Source organism: Macrosteles quadrilineatus, unplaced genomic scaffold (assembly GCF_028750875.1).
Source record: "Macrosteles quadrilineatus isolate MER2022 unplaced genomic scaffold, UCM_ALF_1.0 Scaffold_4__1_contigs__length_99947679, whole genome shotgun sequence".
NCBI classification, from domain to species: domain Eukaryota; kingdom Metazoa; phylum Arthropoda; class Insecta; order Hemiptera; family Cicadellidae; genus Macrosteles; species Macrosteles quadrilineatus.
The window spans coordinates 88,304,361-88,325,688 of record NW_026542597.1 but is presented as its reverse complement, the minus strand read 5'-3'; the positions used below and the strand labels follow the sequence as shown (position 1 = coordinate 88,325,688).

At 36.0% G+C, this 21,328-nt stretch overlaps 1 protein-coding gene across 1 annotated transcript; it reads left to right on the top strand.

Annotated features, from left to right (window-relative positions):
• Window positions 1-1,394: 1,394 nt before the first annotated feature.
• LOC128993469 (nuclear pore complex protein Nup133) lies at window positions 1,395-20,595 on the top strand. Its single transcript, XM_054417378.1, has 23 exons — window positions 1,395-1,486; window positions 3,076-3,191; window positions 4,047-4,159; window positions 5,177-5,352; window positions 6,180-6,497; window positions 7,177-7,344; window positions 7,647-7,755; window positions 9,535-9,702; window positions 10,790-10,943; window positions 11,661-11,784; window positions 12,118-12,259; window positions 12,875-12,987; window positions 13,174-13,280; window positions 13,490-13,589; window positions 13,973-14,092; window positions 14,272-14,406; window positions 15,322-15,523; window positions 15,894-16,027; window positions 17,559-17,756; window positions 18,264-18,461; window positions 18,608-18,711; window positions 19,406-19,524; window positions 19,932-20,595. The coding sequence occupies exons 2-23, from the start codon at window positions 3,091-3,093 to the stop codon at window positions 20,072-20,074; spliced, it is 3,246 nt and encodes a 1,081-aa protein (XP_054273353.1). The 5' UTR covers window positions 1,395-1,486; window positions 3,076-3,090; the 3' UTR covers window positions 20,075-20,595.
• Window positions 20,596-21,328: the final 733 nt, after the last annotated feature.

Genomic DNA, 21,328 nt, shown 5'->3' with positions numbered 1-21,328 from the left:
AATATGGATACAGTAGATATAAAGTCAATGGTATCACAATCACTTTCGTTTAAGCATTTGAAAAGGAGTTTGTTGAGGAGCAACACCGTCAAGGAAAGACCCTGTGACAACCAGCCACCACTCCAGAAAAAATAAGTTGAGGTGTGTGGTTGTTTTGTTGGCACTAAACCCCTTAAATTGTGAAGTAAATTTAAAACCCTTTTTATCAAGGGAAAGCGGCCCAAACCTATTTAAGCTTTGTGGATATGGATTCTTCTATAATAAAGGACTTTTCAAATCAAATTAGGCCAATGTTTTTGAGAGCTAGTGTTTGTTAGCACTCCGAAACCCCAGTCTGACAGGCCCAAGGGAATTTTCACAAACGTACGTTGGCAACACTGTTTACTTGGGGGATTCCATTCGACTTGGAATACCCACCATCTCTTTTATGTATAACATGTCTAATAGTGGCATGTAGAATAACAAGGAACCGATGGTTAACAATAAAACACCTATTGCATTTACCGATCTCAACTAAAGTTCGGATTAATTTTCTTCTGCCGATCCATAATGATGGTGGATAAGTTTGATGTTTGATTAAAGATTACAATCATATGGTTTGATCTATGATATAAGGAAACGACACAGCATCATAGACTAAAACTATTTTGCCGTTTACCTAGTGGAAAAAAGGTAAAGACGGCCAATCGGAAAACTGTCAGGCAAAGCGGCAAACCAACCGATGGGTCTGACTTAGGGGAGGTACGATAGAGGCATTAGTTCAAAATTCCTCCGTAAACAGCGCTGTAGTAGAGAGCACTTTGGCAATGAAGGTTTACTATTCGCAAAAATAGTTCTGTTCATAAAATACAATTTTAAATGCCTCAAATTCAATTTTATTATTTTTTAATTATAAAAACTATCATAACCTAACCGAACTAACCAAACTTGCTGATAATGAAATAATATAACAAAAGTTTAGTAATAGAAAAAATAATTCTGTTTAATATAAATAAAAATAGAAATTGCTCAATTAAAATTTTATAATGACTTAATAATAATAAAATTAAACCGTCATAACTGAACCAAACCAACCAAACTTGCTGATAATGAAAAAATCTTGGACAAAAATTAATGCTTCCAGCGGGATTCGAATCCGGAACCTTCAGCATATCAACCCGGCACGCTAACCACTAGACCACCGAGGCCGATGGCGATAGTAGACATAGTAGATCGTATTGTTACGGTAATGAGAAGCCCACAGCTGTCATCGTAGCCTCTTCTATACCTCCCCTGAGTAAATACCCCAACCGATCTGGACTAGACTCGGACGGGAACCGGAAACCGGACTGAATTACTGAATTTGGATTTTGATTTTGATGTTGATCTGGAACGGACACTTGGACTGTTAGCTAAAGACGTTCCTAACCTACAAAGTTCTTTATAAAATAATTATTCTAGTTAAGTTATTCATTTTATTACAAAAAATCCATAATCCATCCACTTGGTAAGTAAATAGAAGTTATTTAAATAGGATTTGATCGTTATTATGACAAGGCATAGGCCTATCCTAACCTACCTAATGTGTACCGGTAACTTAACCTAGGAGACATTCTGACAGTGAGTTGTGTACATTTATAAGAATCAAGCCTATGCTAGCGGTATTTTATATGCCTAGGCCTTAACTTGTGAAGTAAATTTAAAACCCTTTTTATCAAGGGAAAGCGGCACTAACCCATTTAAGCTTTGTGGATATGGATTCTTCTATAATTAAGAACTTAATTCAAATCAAATTAGGCCAATGTTTTTGAGAGCAAGTGTTTGTTAACACTTTAAACTAAATCCCGGTCTGACAGGCCCACGGGAATTTTCACAAACGTATGTTGGCAACACTGTTTACTTGGGGGTTCCATTCCTCCAATACCCCCTTTTCCTCCCCTACCTTTTGATATACTGTTTGTTTATTTTGTGTGGTTGCTTTGACCTTGACAGGTTGTCTGTTCATAACATGCCCGTCTCAGAAGCCCAGCGTTAGTGTATTTTAAGGCAGGGTCTCACAGGGCCAGTGTTTTGGTTTGTGTGTTTCTAAGCGGGGTCCATTATTTTTAAATGGGGTCTCACAGACCGAGGGTTTCCGTTAGCGTCAGCCTGGGTAGGGTTTCGGTATTAGTGTTAAGCTATTGATTCGATTCCTGATGATAACCATGGTGGAAAAAAAATACATAGGTGTGCTATTCCCGTTATATGGTGATGTCACCCAGATTGCAAACACAAAGCAGTTGATCGTATTGCCATATAAGTATCTATTTGTTTTTATTTGATTTCATTTATACAACGGCAAATTGCCAATTTATGCATGAAGAATTCAAAATTGACATGATTTTGAAGATCAATAAATGTCTCATGTCTTATGATAACTGTGCAACAAATTTCACAAGCAAAGCAAAGAACAATATGCTTAACAATATAACAAATAGAAAAATTGGCTAACAGATTAGTCAATGAGAAATATCAATACATACAGTAGGCCTACCTAACAATGCAAAAAATTGATACAAGAACAAAATCAGAGCAATGAATTACATAAATGAATTTACAATATATGATAAATAGAAACACTAACAAGATCTAAGCTAACAGAAACAGTAAGTTTTTTCCATTCTAGGCAGCAACAATATTGTTTGTTGATTTGATTGCTATTGTTTTTATAATTTTTCTAAACGGTAAAATGATGTTTACAATCTGAGTGACGTCAGCATATGACAGGAATAGCACATGTATTTTTCTTCCACCATGGATGATAACTAAATTACAAAATTAAAGTTATAACTTGAGAAAATATTCTTCGACTACAGCTGATCATTTTAGTTGTAGAGAGAGAAAGAGTTACACTTAAGACCCACAACTCGTCTTTGCAGAATATTGAACACAAATTTTAAAACCCACTCATGCACATCCATAAGAGACCAGGAGCTTCTTTTTTCAATAAGTTATGTAGATCTGGTGATTGTCTGTCACGAGGGCTAGTAAACTTCCTCATAGGAAAGGAACAAACTTATTCTATAGGTTTTTATTTAAAGAGGTTTTTTGTTTCAGAAAAAAGGAGCCAAGATGAATTCAAGTTTCAAAAGTATCCTGTCTCCAAGAGGAATTCTCTCACCAAAAACAGTGAACTCACGGAGACAAAGTGTGCTATCCATGAAAACACCCTCGTAAGTTTGTCTCAGAACAATCCTTATATATAATAGGCCTACGTGAAGGCGATTTCTACGAAACACTACTCATCCGTTATTAATGAACAGATTTTTACAAACGGTGTGTCGAAATGAAGTATTTTTTGTGTAGACGCCCCCTTTCTCCAATTCCAGTAATAAAGGTTAACTTGGACTTTGCCCCACAGGCCATCAAAATCCCAATGTATTTCATATGAAGAAAGGATTTTGTTTACTTAAACAGGCGAATAATTTGTATTAATTACAGCTGTTTAGTGTTCATAGTAAACACATGACACACGCAAGAGCGTTCATTTTCAGAGTGAGTTAGTTTTCAGCTTCACTGGAGTGGAGTGATTGATTACATTATCTTGGAGTTGACTCTTTTACATCGTAAATTATGACTAGGGTTTTTGGTTTTGAAGGTTTTTAAATGACGACTGTAATACTTTGCAGCACTTTCGAGCAACAGGTGCACTAGTTTAATCAAATATTCGGTGTATTCTTTAAACCTACATTAAGTTGGTTGAATAGGCCTATTCAAATTTGATTTATATTCTTTTTCGTCTAATCTTGTCTTTTTTGGCCCAAATAACTGTTTGGTCTAATTTATATCTCTGACAAAAATATTTGTGGTCCCCAAAGATCAGGCTAAAAAAGCTTTTGTATTGGATCTAATATGTAGCCTACCCTACTTACAATCATGTACAGTACATGAATGCATGAATGTTATCAAGATCAATAACTTATTGAGGTCAGAAGCAATTTTCTTACTCTATGATAATATTGTTTTACAGTACGGTAATCTGTCAGCTGGTTCAAAAAAAGTATTTGACCCAAAGGTATTTTTCGCAGGAGACTTAATTTATCCAGCCGCTTTAACCAGTCGACGACATCTTCCTACAGTGTTGACCATTTTGGCACCCAGCTTCCGGTTCTTGTGGCAGAAGCTTTAAAATTCTCAGATGGTCAGTATCTTTCTCAACTAGGTAGGCCTATCTCTTAATTTATAAACTCTTTGGTAACTTTATATTTTTCAATGTTTCTGTTTAACATAGATAAATGTGATACACATGGAATAGAAAATCCTGACAGGTAAAAGTTTTAGTTTGTTTTTCATCTTAAATGATATTTCCAGAAAGAAATGTGAGTCTGTAAGTTGGATTTAAAACTAGGGATGGTCAAGTCTCGAAATTTCGGGAAATTTTAAATCTCATTACACGAGACAAGATTTCTTTTTGGCCGAGATTTTTATCGAGACAAGAATAAAAAAAAAAAATATTAAAAACGCCTGCAGAAAGTCAATGCAATACCCGCAATACAGGAGCGTGTTGTAGTTGCGTTTCCTTTGCGAAGGCGTTCTTATTTAATTAATTCTTTAAATGTAAATATTACTTTAATTATTTTAATAATATTACTTTAATAACATTTGAGAAGTTTTGTTAAGTGTAAGCAGTGTGAGGAATGTTTTATTACTATAAAAAGTCAAAACAAGTAACTATTTTATAAAAATTAATATTGCTTTTATTTTATGATTTATTTTATTTTAGGATAAGTTGAACTCTATCCTAACTGAACACATGTTTCCTAATCGTAGGCATTTTTAATAAGTTAGGCGTGATTAATAAAAAAATGTTATGCTGATGTTTTTTAATAAAAGATTGTAAATATTCTTGCCTATTATCATTATTTTTGTATTTAAACAGTCATCTATGAATGTTACAAAATCAGGTAAAAATTTTGAACGTGCATTTCCCGTTGTGTATGAGAAGGGAAATCCCGTCTCGATTTCGTCTCGAAATTTTATGAGAAATAAAAAATCTCGTCTCGTCTCGTGTCGAACTAAAAATCTAATCTTGTCCATCCCTATTTAAAACTGTAAAATATACAATTTAATAGTCATACAGTTTGTTTTGGGTTTTTTCTGTTTTGCTCGTCATCATAGAACACATAGAACTAGTACTACCTTGTATTGCTTGTTTTAGGCAACAGCGCAGCCAGTGTAAACGTGTCCAGTGACGGCTGGGCGTGGTTCGTGTGTGGCCGGCGTCTGCTCGTGTGGCAGGTACATGGCGCTCAGTGCAGAGAACTATCTCTGCCACACAGCGACCTCGCACATCGAGCGCATCTCATCACTGTTTACACTCAACAGCCATCCCAGGTAAAGTCATGGTGGGGGTCATTCAACGTAACATGATAAATAATGCTTGGTAATAGATTATTGATAATATTTTGGGACAACTGGGTTTGGTTTTTAACCATAAAATAGCTAACCTTTCTCAGGATGAAACCGTGATCTTTTGATTATTGGGTGAGCAATGTAATGCTATAAGGTCTTATTAAGACCAATAAAATTTTCTCTATAACTTAATTGTGTTGGTAGTTGAGTGGTTATAGTGCTTCCCTTAAAAATCTAAGAACTTCCGGGTTTGATTTCAATCAAGGTTGTTTCTAGATCCAGATGCCATTTGTCATCGAGCTACGAACTTACAATGCTATCTAACAAAAAGGTCGACGATAGGTAGTAACATGACTAGGGTTTGGACTGGTCCCTTTAAAAATTTAAAAAATGTCATTGGCGAAGAAAGAGACAAAATAAATAAAGAAAATAGTAATTTTTTTCTAATTAAGAGAACCAGAAAACGTACACCACTTGTTAGTGGTGTACGTTACCTAAAAAAGAGTTCCAGGCCGATTTTAGCTCACAAGAATATGATCATGACTAAAATTCCCCTTTCTTGATTCTAAAGAAATCCAGTGCAGTGGCAAAATATAAATCTAATAATGTTGTGAACTGTTTGTGCTTTAAATGCTATTAACTACTTGAAATTTTTCTTAGTTGTGCCTTTTTCTTAAGTATATTCCTACTTGTTGCTTTTTCCTCCAAAATTTTATGAAATTCAACTATTAGTTTTTATTATTTTGTGCTTTATAAGATTAATTACCTTATGTATGGTTCCATACAAGACATCACACTTACTTTGACAGATGCCTTGCTGTCTGGCCGTGTCACCAGAAGGCATCGTCCGCTACTGGTCGAGCGTAGCTCATGAGAGCAGCTGGACCGAGACCAACGCAGAGCTACAGGGACAAGAATGCGACTCACTTCATCCGCTGTTGCCGCTAGGAGCGCTACTAGTCACCACCACGGCTACGCTGGTACTGGTCACTCCAACCTTCGCCGCAGCCAGGCACTCGCTGGTGTGTCGCCCAGTAAAGATGCCGCACGGCTGGCTCGGCGGGATCAGTCGGAAAATGAGCTCTTTCATCTTCGGATCACTGCCGGCCACTCAGATTATGGAAACGGTATGTTCTATTGTAATATTTAAGGTAGGCCTAATGTTTTGGGGTTTTCAATGTTAGGACCACAATTTAATCGTAAAACAATTCCTACTTGTGAGTGAGATGTTTCTCTCTCATTCTACTACGAGCAATATACATCCTGGGTAAACAAATAACAAATGTGAGTGCAGCCGACAAAACTAAACGATTACCAAAACTATCCTTTAATTTTTTCTTAAAATTCATCCGATGTCACAAAGTTTAATTAAACTTAATGCAATAGCAGAAGAAAAGTTAATTTTTTGAATACGCTCCTAGCATCTTATTTTGAACTTTATTAAGGATTGCAGGCTTATCTGAATGTGAAAGCGTCCAAACCCAAATGAACAAACAGGTTCACTCTAAAAATTCACAAAAAACACGAAACCTTACTTTATGTTAGAGTACTTTACTGTCACTGACAGCATTTTCAACTAAGGAACCATGGAAAGGAAGTTTGACAGCTTCCTTAGCTGGAAATGCTGTTAGTGACAGTGTTGTGTGTAATATAATGTAAAGTTCCATGTCTCTTGTGCCAGTTTGGACTCTTTCCCATTCAGGTAAGCCTACTATCCTCACTAAAACCCCTAATAACCTATACCCTTGTGCTCAATGATATATCCTTATTTAAAAAAATGTTGGTCTAATTTCAAAATTTTGACAGAAACTGGTGAGGGTGACGACGTCCGGCATGGGTGGAGAGTGGACGGTCACTGTGTTGGCTGGACACTCGCTTCAGAAATGGCAGTTAAGGGGCGGAGACTCGGAGAATTTACTGTTGGAGGGAGACCTCTCGAGGCCTCTGCGTCAGGCGTTCCTTGACGCTAACAAGGTAGATAAGTTTATCATTATTTGTATAACATTGTAATTATAGAAGTACCTAGTTAAGCATTCAGTGGTTGGCAAATTCAATGGTAAAACTCAATACCACTATAATTATCACTATAATCAAGAAGAGGATGCAACTAGGAGTATTTTAAACAAAAAAAAGATGAAGAATGATTGTAGAATGGAGATAGATGCCATGTATTGTTTTTTCCTTACTATGATCAGCATTTTCTATAGCTAGGACGACTATAAGCCTAATTATCATGCTATCACTACCGCATCATTCACTGTTGTACTTACACGCAGGATATACAAGAGCTGCTTCTGCTGGACATGCAGGCTGTGGAGTCGCCTGAAGGAGTAATGTTGCTGGTGGCCGGAGCTCATGACTCCTCCCAGCTCACCTTCGCTCTAGGTAACTAGCCAACCAGTCTTACATCCTTTCCAATGTGCATGTTCACGGCAAGAGACGTTTGGTTAGGGAATGGTTTAAACTCGTGTAATCGTGGGAGGTGATCACAATATTTTGTGATTGTGGATGATAACCAACAGTCTTGTTGTGATTGTGGGAGATGATCATAATGTCTTAGTACTATGAATTGTCAACCAATGACCCAACTGCTAAATAATTAACCATGTTTACTGGCTGATTAACTGTGACAAGCAAAAGAAAGCCTCTCAGAATCAAACCAACAAACTTCTGGTGAAGAGGAGCACTTTAATTATACTAGTCTCCAGTAATTAGTTATTTTATTAAATCGTAATATGATCATTCTAATTACCTTGCTCAGTATAACATTGTGGGGTAATATAAATCTTTTCTCTACAACTATTTCAAATAAAAAGGTGAGCTCAGTTTCCCTTGAGCCGCCATCTTGTGATGTGCCGATTTTTTTCATTCCCAGTTTAGTTCTAAACGATTGTTTCAAGTTTCTTTGTTCTGACTATACAGTTTACTGGGGTTATTCCATGTGATTTTACAGCTTTAGCTGGGTTTGTTTACTAATCTTGTTACGTTTTAAGGTTATTCCTCACCTGAGAACAGGTTTAGATTCCAGATCTCGAAACGCAGTAAAAACTTGCTTTTTACTTATCTTGATGGAAAATGTCCGAATAATAACCCTTAAGAGTCCTTGAAGCCTAGATGATCTAACTCATAAAACAATGAAAAAACTGTATATACAATTTCTAACCCCACAGTGGCACTAGATATTTAAATTACAATCACTTTGGTATTTGAAAAAAATATGGAAAACCAAATCAAAACTACAAAGACAATTTCTAATCCCACACTGTCCTAGATATTTAAATTATATACTTTGATGTTTGAATATACAGGGTGTCCCGGAACTCTCTACCAATATTTTAGGGCATTGATCCTGGGTAAGAAACGTACCTAAATATCATATTTAAATAGTACGGAAGTCCTTAGTTACTCACACAGGTGCCATTTTTTTTTCAGTTATTAATTTTTGTATAAAGAATGGTTAAACATACGAAATGGAAACTTTGCACAAACATTTATGCCAACTAGACAAAGCTACAAAAAATTATGAAGATTTTTCAAATTCATAAAACAAAATGGCGGCCATTTAAAATTTTCTTTCTTAAATAACTCAAAAGCCATTGATTTTACAAAAATTGTAAATGGTCGCCATTTTGTTTTATGAATTTGAAAAACCGTGACAATTTTTTGGTAGCTTTGTCTAGTTGTCATAAATGTTTGTGCAAAGTTTCCATTTCGTATGTTTAACCATTCTTTAGAAAAAAAATTAATAACTGAAGAAAACAAAATGGCGGCTGTGTGAGTAACTAAGGACTTCCGGACAGTTTAAATATGATATTTATTTAGTTATGTTTCTTACCCAGGAGCAATGCCCTAAAATATTGGTAGAGAGTTCCGGGGCACCCTGTATATTTTTGGATGCTATCTTTAGCAGCTGTTTGTAAATATCCAAGATGGTCGCTAGCCTCTAAGGACTCTTAAGGGACTCTTAAATATTAAATGGTTTCTGTTTGACAGTGCTGGTGAAGACACAGGTTGTGCCACTGACTGTCAGCTGGTTCAGAGAGTTAACAGCTGATGAGTTGGGACCTCTGTCACACACACAGCACGACTCTACACCACAACTACTGCTGATGGGACACATTGCACTGTAGTCATGTTGTGTATGTTGGTGTTTCTGTTTGACAGTGCTGGTGAAGACACAGGTCGTGCCACTGACTGTCAGCTGGTTCAGGGAGTTGACAGCTGATGAGTTGGGACCTCTGTCACACACACAGCACGACTCTACACCACAACTACTGCTGATGGGACACATTGCGCTGGTATACAACAACAACCACATTGTTGCCATACCTAGTAAGTAAATGCAGTTTTTGTAGAAGAAAGATTTATGAGCAGTTCGAAACTGTGGGTCTGAAGATCGCCAAAATATTTGGATCGGCCATCAGTTGTCCCAAAACAAAAGATCAGTTTGCGCCAAAAATATTCTGCGACAAGCTCGGGTCAGGTTTTATTACTAGAGGTGTGTGATTGGCTTGATTTTTTTTCTGCGACTTTATCACAATCACATGATTACGAAGTATCTTTTTAAAGAGTTGTACTGTTGAAAATCCACTATTTAGTCACAACCACATCATATTAATGATATTTCCATAACTGCTGGAGCTCATGATTTTTCAGCAACTCTGGAATATGTTTACGATTTCAGAGCAATCGCAAGTCGGAGGTTACAGTTTAGTTGGAGATGCTTTACAATATTTTACATACTGATTGTTGTTAGAAAAATTAATATTAAAAACATACTTTCCAAAGCAACCTGAATTCAGCCCAAGAGTCAGAACTCAAATTTTTGACCTGACCAATCAAACAAGAGACAAAACCTGACCAGTACAATTGTCTAGTATTAAAACATAACTTATGTGTTTGAAATTCAAATAAGTTAATGCCTTTCTTTTTTTATAAAGCTATGTTTATCTTCTGAGTGTTGTACATTTGAAAAACCAATAGGATTTTCTGGAGGATAGATAATTTTAATAGAGAGCAAAGATCCAATGATAAAGAACCCCAAAAGAAAAAGAGTTAATTTCATAAAAAAAATTATTTTTCTGAAATTTAAGTTGCATTACAAAAAACTGTTTTCTAAGTTTTTTCATCATAAATAAATATGTAATAAACATTTTTTATTTTATACAGGAACAAACCTTAGCTATCATATAAGAGAAAATATATTTCAGGAACTTGTAAATACAAAAAAATTGTTATAACACAACATCCTAGTAAGATATTTTCAGATAGAATATTTTACATATTAATTGTCTTTGCTTGGCAGGCATTTGCATCAGGAGATGATAAAAGCCTTAAGATTGTTTACCTGTTAATAACAAATCTTATACTAAGGTTACTCTCTTATACACCTTTAACTTACACTGTTTATTATATCCAGTTCTGACCAAGAAAGGGGAAGTAGAACTCCTAGACTTTGGTCCGGGTCACATCATTGACGGAGCGCTCTACGGCAAATCCCCCGTGTTTTTCACAACTGTCAATGGATTCATATCTGTGTCTTCCGGTGACTCAGCGCAGGACGATTTAAGCATGTGAGTTGCATAGAGCATTCATGTTGTGATAATTTGTCGTAGAATTCATGTTGTGATAATTTGTCGTAGAATTCATGTTGTGATAATTTGTCGTAGAATTCATGTTGTGATATTTTGTTGTAGAATCCCATGTGTTTGTGATTGAGGATTTATTTTCTAAGGTATTTTCTGATGTTCTGTTTTATCTGGTTTTTTCAGTTTCTTCATAAAACTAGGTTAAGAATGATAAGGTATGTGTTGATTATTTTAGTTAATTGCTAGCTTTAATCGTACTTTGAAACAGGATGACCACAGTTAGCAAAGTTAGTCCTTTGAAGTAACTTTTAAACAATACAAACATGGAAAAATTAAAAAAAAAACCAACTCATTTAACCTCAACAAGCCTACTAGCCCAAGGGTTGAACATTTTCTCAATCACCCATAGCGATTATTGAATGTTGACGTAGAGGTTAGGAATTCATCTTAAGCTGTTGGTCCACATTATGACGCTTGCAAGAGAAAAGGGTGCAAATACATCCCTTCCCCCCACTCCCCCCCTTATTCCCCTCCCCCTTTACTCTTGGAAGTGATGATTTATAAAAAACAATAAAACAGGATAGACATAATCCCATAGACAAAAAGACTGTTCATGTTCTATTACATGTTTCATGTTTTGTTATTTTTTTTATTTCTCCCTCCCTACAAAATAATCATATTTAAATTTGTCCCTGATTTCAGGTCAATTGGTGGAATGGTTCCTGAACAAAGTGTGACTGAAACCAACATTGAAGAGTTGACACAGCAGAAAGACAACGTTGGATTGATGAAGGCTGCTTTTCTGATGTATATCAAGAAACAGTTGGTAAATGTCAACTCAAGATTGGTTATAATGTTTAGAACTTCTTTTAGAGATTATGAGTAGATTTCTTCATAAATTATAAAATATAGGATTGAAATAATCTATTTGCTAAATTTTTACTCTTCCATCACGTCCACCAGTCACTGAAGTTACAGAAATCATTTGAAGGTCACAGATTTTTATCAAGGCCACAGAAATAGAATTGTTGAAAAAATGTTATTTAGATCGCAAGTTTGCCAAAATGTACTAAGAAACATCTTAAATCAAATAAATTATTTTAATCTGGTATACATGCTGAGGTGTGTCAATTTCATCCGTAACTAATTTAATTTTTAGGACCAGAGCAAAGCTGTAGTGGCCAACCTGTTCTGTGGTGATGCAGGTAGCCTCGACTCAACAGCTGTTGTTAAAACCAGCCTAGAACTTATAGACGATGTTCCTTCAAAGGATCCTCGTTGGGCAGACCAAAAGTCCAATAGTAAGTTGTTTCTACCTGAATTCCTCTTGAAAATAAGGTTGTAGTTACAATCCAGTTATGCGACTGTAAAACAATTGATTATTTTTAAGTGTCATATCATTCAATGCGACTTACTGCAATGCTGAAACTTATCTTAAGCAATCTGAAATAACAGAAGGATGCCAAATTAAAGTTAAGAAGGCTAGCGGGCCATTTTTAAGAGTCAGCTCTACCTGAGCCAAATTCCAAAAAACTACCAACCTTACTATTACTCATCAGAATACTTGGTGTAGGCCTAAATCAAAATTAATAAATATAGAATTATCCCTAGATAGATGCAGAATTATCAGTGTTTAACTGTTTGCACAAACAAAATTGTTTATTCAAAAATTATTGTTTACTGCCAAACAGTAGGCAGATATAGTCAATTGGGTAAAACACCATCCTGATCAGCATTTATTGATGCTGAGTGTTGTAGAATTTGTTGTGATATTGTGTCGCAGAATTCATGTTGTGATATTTTGTTGTAGAATTCATGTTTTGATATTGTGTGTAGAATTCATGTTGTGATATTTTTTTGTAGAATTCATGTTGTGATATTGTGTGTAGAATTCATGTTGTGATATTTTTTTGTAGAATTCAGTATCAGCAGCACTCACTCTCTGCAGATTGTTCATCAGTTGGAGGAGAAGCAGAAGGTTCTAGAGCGATATGTCACGTTCCTCAAAGACCTCCAATTGTGGGACAAGGTATGTTGTCTTGCCAGCTCAGTATTTTCTTATTCTGTACCATACTTTTCACTGAACTTTTAATCTCAACTTTACACAACACAATAGTTGTGTAAACTATGGACACTTAAGACTTTTCTGAAATTAAAACCTACTGTGTGCAGCAAAAGTTTTTTTTTTAATTTTGATCATTGGATTTTGTTGTAGCTGGGAACCGTAACGGTCCGTGATAGAGTGATGGCTACATCATTTGTGCTCCAAGAACACGCTGAAAAAGTTGCCGCTACTCTTGCGCTGAAAAAATACCATCCCAAGTGAGTAAGAATGTTTATTTTATGTTGATGCAAGCAGTTAATGTAATATAAGTATGGTTACAAAATACAAGAACTATGCACATATGAGTAAAAGTCATTTGCACATCGTTTGATAGTGTTTCTTTCAAGGCCTCTTCACATATTGTCCATCCAAATTAATATGTTTTATTTTTATTAACTTCAAACTCAAATTGTTTTATGATTTTCAGCAATGTTGAACTCATAGACAAAATCATTGAGGATGTACTTTTGAAACGCAGCAAGACTCCGTTTGGCAACCTGACCAACCAGGATTTGTTTTACCGCCAGGTACGTATTACTCACTTAACCTTAGGTAAATTTTTATTTTCTTACAAACACACAGATGTTTCTTGACTTTTATCGGGATTGAACTGGCAATCTTCCAATTACTAGACCACTATAACCACTCAGCTTCCCACTTATTGAATATGTACTGTGTTGACTTCTGAACAAAATAAAAACTTCTCTTCTATGATTGATCATCGAGGAGTGGAAAGAAAGAATTTCTTATAAAACTAAATTCCCTTACAAAACACGTAAACAATTGAATTGTCTGAAAATATGTAAAATAAAAATTAGAAAAGGGATCCCAGCAAATTATTGTATCAGCTGTCCAATGGTGACGTTGAATGTTATTAAACTGTAACAGCTGTTGTGTGGTTGTTGTACAGGTTAGCCAGATCCACGAGGGGATTCAGCAACTTGTGCGGTGGAGTGAAGACGTCGTGTTCCGGGAGCACAATTCTCAGCTGGTGGCCAATCAGCTGGTTGCAGCCAACACTGCATTACTGGTGAGTTTCATTGTTGCGGTGAGTTGCGATATGTAGAGTAGTTGGTCGTTCATAAGGAGAATGGATTTGGAATTTTGCAGAAGGTGGTTGAGACTCGATTTTTGAGCAGAGTTGAGCCTAGCCTAAAATCTAGATAGATGAAGCAACAAGTCATGTAACGCAGATGTATTGTGTGCTAGGAGATGCTACGAGCTGTCAGTGAGCTGAGAGAGAGGGTCGGCAGCATGTACCACCCGGGGGTCGGCCAATGGGAGATGAAGCTGTGGACGACTGTTAGTGGCTCGGACACCATCAGTGACTCGCTGTCTCTGCAGGTACGATATGTAATAAGGTTTGAAACTAGAGATAGGTTGGCTTTAGCCACTTTAACAGTTGAAAAAGGGATGAACAGTTGCCGAAACTCCGTGAAATGTTCAGATAAAGAGTCTTCCGATCATTAAGATGAGATTATTTTAATTCGGGATTTTCGCGGTGGGATTTGCTCCAACCGTCAGTGATTTTGCTATGTCGAGAGTGACAATGATGACAATTCCGTGATCGCAGGAGATGTTACTGTATGGTTGGTGACGATGATGATATATCCGCATTCGTGGGAATTTTTCAAGGTTTTGCCGTGGAAGGATCAGGTTAATAATCGCTCCATGAATGGACAGGTTCACTATGGTGTATTAAACTCGGGAGATTTTTACAGTTTTATTTTCATTGCAGGAGATGTTAAAAACAATGCCGTGATCGAGATATGTTAACAGTGGCGGCATGATCTTCGGCGACGTTCAGGACGGCACGACGAATGTGCAATGATGGCGGGACATGTTCGTGAAGATACCGCAGACGAAAGACATGTTAACGATGTTTTTGTTACCTTCGGAAATATTTACGATATTGCTGCGATCAACGGATATGTCCAAGATTTTTGCAATTGTGGCTAACGGTGAAGACCTATGTACTACAGTACAGCCTACCTAGACTTTTTCTAAGGGGTTATAGCTGCAATCCCTTTATCCTAAAAATCACAATCCTAGCCTAGAACCGTTCCACTAAACTAAACTTTAAATGTATAATTGTTTGGTAGCTTGTGAGATGTTTGAAATATAAGTCAATGGTTGTTAGAATGTTGATGCTAATTATTGTTGTACTATGTTGAGTGCAAGTATGCTAAAAGATGTTTGAATTGAGTAGACGTGTGATCATCAACCATCCAATTATATCCAACTCTTTTTATGTGACAGATTCAGCTGACAGTCGCCCACGGTGTGAAAACAGCTGGAGAGCCGCAGCTGAAGGCAGAGTTGTTGGATCAGCTGATGTCTCTGGTAGACTTTGTGTTGGACGGACGCAAGTCTCACGTCCAGAGTCTGCGGGACTCGCCGATGTATTCGGCCGCTCTACATCAGTACGAGGCTGACAGGCTGGCATACCTACAGCTGTTCAGTGAGTTTTAAATTCTGTTTTGTTTATTGGCAAAACTGAATTTTTTTATTTATTAGTTTTTATTATTATTATCAGTAAGTTGTATAACGGTTAGTTCACACTGTATCTCTTCTAGTGTGGGAAAGGAGCGAAGCTTTATCAAATAATTTATCGCGTAATAATAAAATAGGGAGAAAAATTGCGGATATATCGGCTATTGGAGCTCAAAGCCCTTACACTTTACACTAGCTCCAGAATTTGTATAAATGATAGTGATTAATCTGTATGTTTTCTTAGTATTCTGCATTAATTTGGTTTGAAGTGTTATTTTTTTGTTTTAGAAATGTTAGGATATATAGCCTTGTTTATTATTTTCTTCTTTTCTTTTCAGTGTCTGAAGAAGAATATGAACGAGCAGCAATGTTGGGGGAGAAATACCTTGACTTTCAGATATTGGTTGATATTTGTGACCGAACTAGAAACAAAGAGAAATTAAACCACTACATTGAAAAATTCTCAAACCAGGTACCGTACACAATGAATGGTATGAAATATACTTTGGTATGCAAACAAGTTTATATTTAACTAGCTGTGTACCCGTTCTACGCACGGGGATCTTATAATATTCAGTTGAAACCTTCTTATATAACGAACAGCAGTTGGTTTGCATATTTTAAGATATGCTGGCCAAACTATTATACATAGCTTCATTTTATGTTGTTTTTTGTTGTTCCGGATCGGTATGACAATCAATAAAAGGTTAAATTACCTCTGTGTCTGCCGGTCGATCCTATAACGGTAGGCTTACTTTTATTTTTACTATCTGATCTCGTTTGCATGGCTCAATCACGTCCTGGTTGAAGTTCGTTCGCTACGCTCACTCACCTGTATGTTGGAGCTCGTTCGCTGCGCTCACTTTCCTTCAGGTTAGCTCGTTCGCTACGCTCACTTGCCTTCAGGTTAGCTCGTTCGCTACGCTCACTCGCCTCCAGGTTGCAAATTAGCTGTTGTCATAAATGTAAAAGAAATAATAGTGCTAGTGCTGCACCCTGTTGGTAATCCTTGTAACTTTAATGCTATTGAACATCACAGAACAGAACCAACTTGTTTAATTGAAACAGCTGTTAAGATTCAATAATTTCATTTCTCATAAGGTTAACATGGGCTTCCAGAAATTCCACGTCAAAAATCGACAAAAACTTGATTTTCAAGGGTTTACTGTTAAATATCTAACTGTCTCATATTCGATGAAATACGTCTAAAACCATCTCATATATGTATAGTATTTGGAAAATAAGTTTCAGGCGGGACAGTGCTATAGTTATTGAGGAGTAGTTGTAATAAAGTGCGTATTTTAGCGTTACCAAGAGAATGACAGATAGACAGACAGACAGACAGACAGACAGACAGACAGAAATTGAGATAAGGTTTGATTCGGTTTCTCTGACCTATGAAATGTAAAAATAACCAAAAAGTTCATTATTCTAAGCAATGTACAGACAAAACTCTAATTTTATTTATATAGATTTAGTATGAGGAGAGTGTGTTTGTTCGCTATACGACAGATTTTTTACTAAAAAGCTAAGAGTGGTATATTTTGGACACTAGGGGTGCTGCTGTAAGCAATATACTATAAAAGGATTTTTTTTTTCATAAAATAAAACTAACAACACGCTCCAAAAATTCTTCTTGATATGCAAAGTTATGTGTTGTCCTCATTGAACCTATCTTTTTTCTGTGTAACAACAATATAAAACTTCAGATTTTTCATTTAATTATAGCATAACCTATATTTTTGCTGATCCAGCGGTTTGGACTACTAAACTAGGTTACCAGTGAACTATCTGAAAAATTTTTACTATAAGGGTTAGTAGATAGAAGTACCACTAAAGTTGAGAAGCAAAAAAGAGTTAATCAAAGTCTATGACTGTACACATCTGAAAGGCAGACTTTTTGTTATTCACTAAACAAATTTTCCTTTAAATTATGCCGAGTTATTTAATGTGACGAATTGTTACTTATTGGTAGTTTTATTTTATTTGTGAATTTTTTGCAGGCTTTCTCCAAGTTCCTGTTCTCTTGGTACATCCGGGAACAGAAGCAGAGCACTCTGGTGCAGCATTGTAGTGAGAAGGGTGGAGAACAGTTGGCTACACTGCTGAAGGATCAGCCGTCTCTGTCGTGGTTGTACGACCTGGAACGTCACAACTACCAGCAAGCAAGTGACACTCTCACTACACTGGCCAAACAAGAGGTAAGACAAAGGCGTTAGATTTTTAGTTTTTTCTTTTTACTGAATTACCATTCTTTCTCTACACTTGAAAAAGTCCCTCAGGGGACGAAATATTGTGTGCACAGTGTTTTTCTACTTGTTCTATGGCCTACCTACACTTTCAAGGTAAGCTAGCTGCTATCCTGATTTTTATTTTTGTGATTTTTAGACCTACCTGGGTTTTTGTACAAATATTGTCAGGTTTTTAAGTTGTACTTTCTCGCCTGAGGATGGGATCAAATCTCAGGTCGGTTCTGAAATGTGAATACTTAAAAAAAATCTTAATGGAAAATTACCAAACAACTCCTTTAATTAGCATATTTTTATTGGTTTTAATTTCCTGGTGAAGGTTATGTATGTAGGATGATCAGACAAATTTGTCTTTAACCCAAGGGGGAAATGTTACAAATGGAAACAGAATACAGGAACCCTTAGGATCAAAATGGTGTCCCTTGAAACATAGGTATTTTGATTCATCATTGGTTCTAGGTTCAGCTGTTGCAACGTAAGAAGACACAGCTGTCTCTGGCCAAGTTGACGGCTCTGGCAGCTGGGGCTGAGGTGGAGGAGTTGACGTCGGGTTTGACACTTGTATCGTACCAGGAGAATCTTCCTGAAGCTCTTCTGAGAATGTACGGTTACGACCCTGAGAACATGAAGTTGCTCACTCCTTCAGAACTGGTGAAGGTTTGTACGTTTCTGATTAAGACTCAAGAACATTTAGCCAGAGTTTGTAGACATTGGATGAGGCTCTTGTAAATCTTTTCAAGATGTGTCACAGACATCGGGTAAAGGTTTCTATTCTAGCTACTAATGTTTCCTGTGTTTTACAGATGTACATAAGTGACGAGAACCCGTCAAACTCAGAGTTTTCCTACAAGACTGCTCTAGACATTCTGCCATTCATACAGGACAACCAGGAGCAGATGGAGTTGAGGTCGGTTCACTTTCATAACGGATTCTAGTATTATTTATAATAAAACAAGTGTATCGAAGAAAAATGTAATTAACCTTTACTATGTTAAGTTCAGTTGAGATGAATGATTAACTGAGTATAAAAGTTATATTATACTTAAGTGCCAGGGATGTACCATAACCATAGATCCCAAGGGCTTAGGTTTTAAGAATTTTCGCTAGAATAGCAAATAGAATGCTTACCTTAATGGGAAGGAGTCCACTATTGAATAAGAAACACTTAAACCTTTACATTGTACTAAAAAGGTGATGGATTTTTTCAACATATTTGAGTAAGGTAGTACTATTGAGCCTGAAGAATTCAACTTACCAACTCGAACTTTTGGTTTAAAATGCTGTTATGCTCTGTTGACAAAATTTAGGCGGTTTGCGTTTCTTTTCCCTTCACTTCATCCGAACTTTGAAAAAACAGCCAATAGATAAATAAATTAAACTAAAAAAGTGGTGGGGGAACCCAGGAAACCTTTCCCTTAAACTGCCTAAATTTTTTATATCCTTAATCATTAAGGTAATTGTGCTATTGCTATCATAAAAAAATATTTACAATATCTCAAATGTAAACTCTTGTCAGTTTATAGTTCCTGCGGAAAAATATAGGTTTGATAATGCCATGCTACAACCATTCAGTTAAAACCTTTAATTTTAATTGTCCGCAGAAACGAGGTGTGGTGCAGAGCGATATTGAGAGACAACTGGACCGACATGGACCCTAACTCTCCACAGACACTGGTGCGGGAATTGTTCTTTTTCCGGCTCTTCGACCTCTGCATGCTCGGTAAGTTTGACCGAATCTAGTGTGCGTTTGCTTTCTTTGGTAAAATATAGTTTTCCTTCATTAGAAAGTTTGGAATACATCCCCCAAATTCATTATGTTGTCTCCTTTGGCTTTTTAGTCACATTTTCTAGGAATTTCAGCCTTATCTGAAACTTGCTCTTATTGTAAACTTGGTGGTGACGAAGGCTAGGAGCAGGGCTAGGTTATCAGGTTCACAGTTAAACCGAATCCCAACATGTTTCATTGTCAGTTTTTAGCACCGTTTATCTTTTGAGTTACCCACTTAAGGTTGTTCTTAGGACAAAAAAATCATATTAAAGAAGTTGTTCAATTAATGTAATTTTAATTAAGCCTCACAATAATACAATGAATGACTATGTTGATACATCAAGATGTGTTTTGTGTAGGTTGCGAGGACATGGTTCCATCTATCGAGAGTATATTGTCCTGCGAAGACCTTGGTCATCTCCGAGAAGACACCACGTTCCAGTATTTCCTACAAGTCGGTTACGAACAGCTTACCAAAGACTCTGTCATGGCTGCTCTGTAAATTACGTTACTGATCTCAACTTTGCCTAAATGATCATTCTCTGGAAGAGGAAGGAAACAATGTTTGTTATAATAGACACTAAAATTTTCTATGCAACTTCTAATTCTGGATGGTCTAGAAACATGGTAGGCAATTCAAAATGGTGCCTGATTCTTCTTTCTAATTGTTTTCCACTAATGAAGAATCCCTAGGATAGGCAATATATTATGTAATTAAGGTGAAGGATCTGAGTCAAAAAGTCTCTTCGGGTTAATGAACTTACTACTTCTATTATGTTCCTAACTGGCTCCAGAATTTAGTGATAATTTTGAGCTGTGCTAAGTGACTTAATTATATTGAATTTGTGTTTAAATCACTTTTGCCCTGTGCTATAGAAGTTATTCTCAAACATTTTGAATTAAATTTCATTTTCCAGTGTAATTCAAGAAATGAAGTGGCTAGTGTAGCATCTATTTTTCTCCTGAATATTCATCTACATTTTTACTTCCTATTTTTTATATGTAAATCTGTGTGATCAATAGTTTAAGGTTTGTATATTTATACTTTTAGAAATAAGTTGTAGAATTGTACATATTAAATAAGAAAGTTTTTTTTAAATACATTTCATTTCTCACCTTTTTCTACAGCAATATTGTTGCAAAACGTGTTCTTGCTTGTTTTTTCCAGAATGAAGTTGTTCTTTCAAACAAAATATTTATTCTGAAATTTAGGTTAGTGAAATCTCTGACCAAAGAGTATACATCCCATTTCCATGTTGAAAGGTGTAGTCTGTTTTCAAACGAAAATTAATGTTCTTGATTTATCAGCAGCTGCTGTCAATCACAGATTTCTATTATAATCAACCATTGTTGAACAAACTAAAATGTCATCTTACAGTAAACAAAGTATCAAAATGTAAGAAAACAAAACAAATATTTTTTCCGATTTAGTCTCTGTGATTTCACAAAGATCTATTAGAATAAAATATTGATTTAATAGTCAATGGTGAATTTTAACAATTTAATTTGTGGAAATAGAGATTATTGTTGAATTTTTAACATTAGACACCATACTCAAAGCTAATTGGACAGTACAACCAATAGAAACTAGTCTATATTTTATATATTATCTTACAAGGACTATTTATTTTGGTCTAGCGTTCAATCTTAAGGAGGTGTTACTTAACTTACTACTATATCGCTAATGCAACTATCTCACAAGTCAATGATTACTAGGAAAATAGACCTAACTAAATCCAGTCTTGGACACTATTAG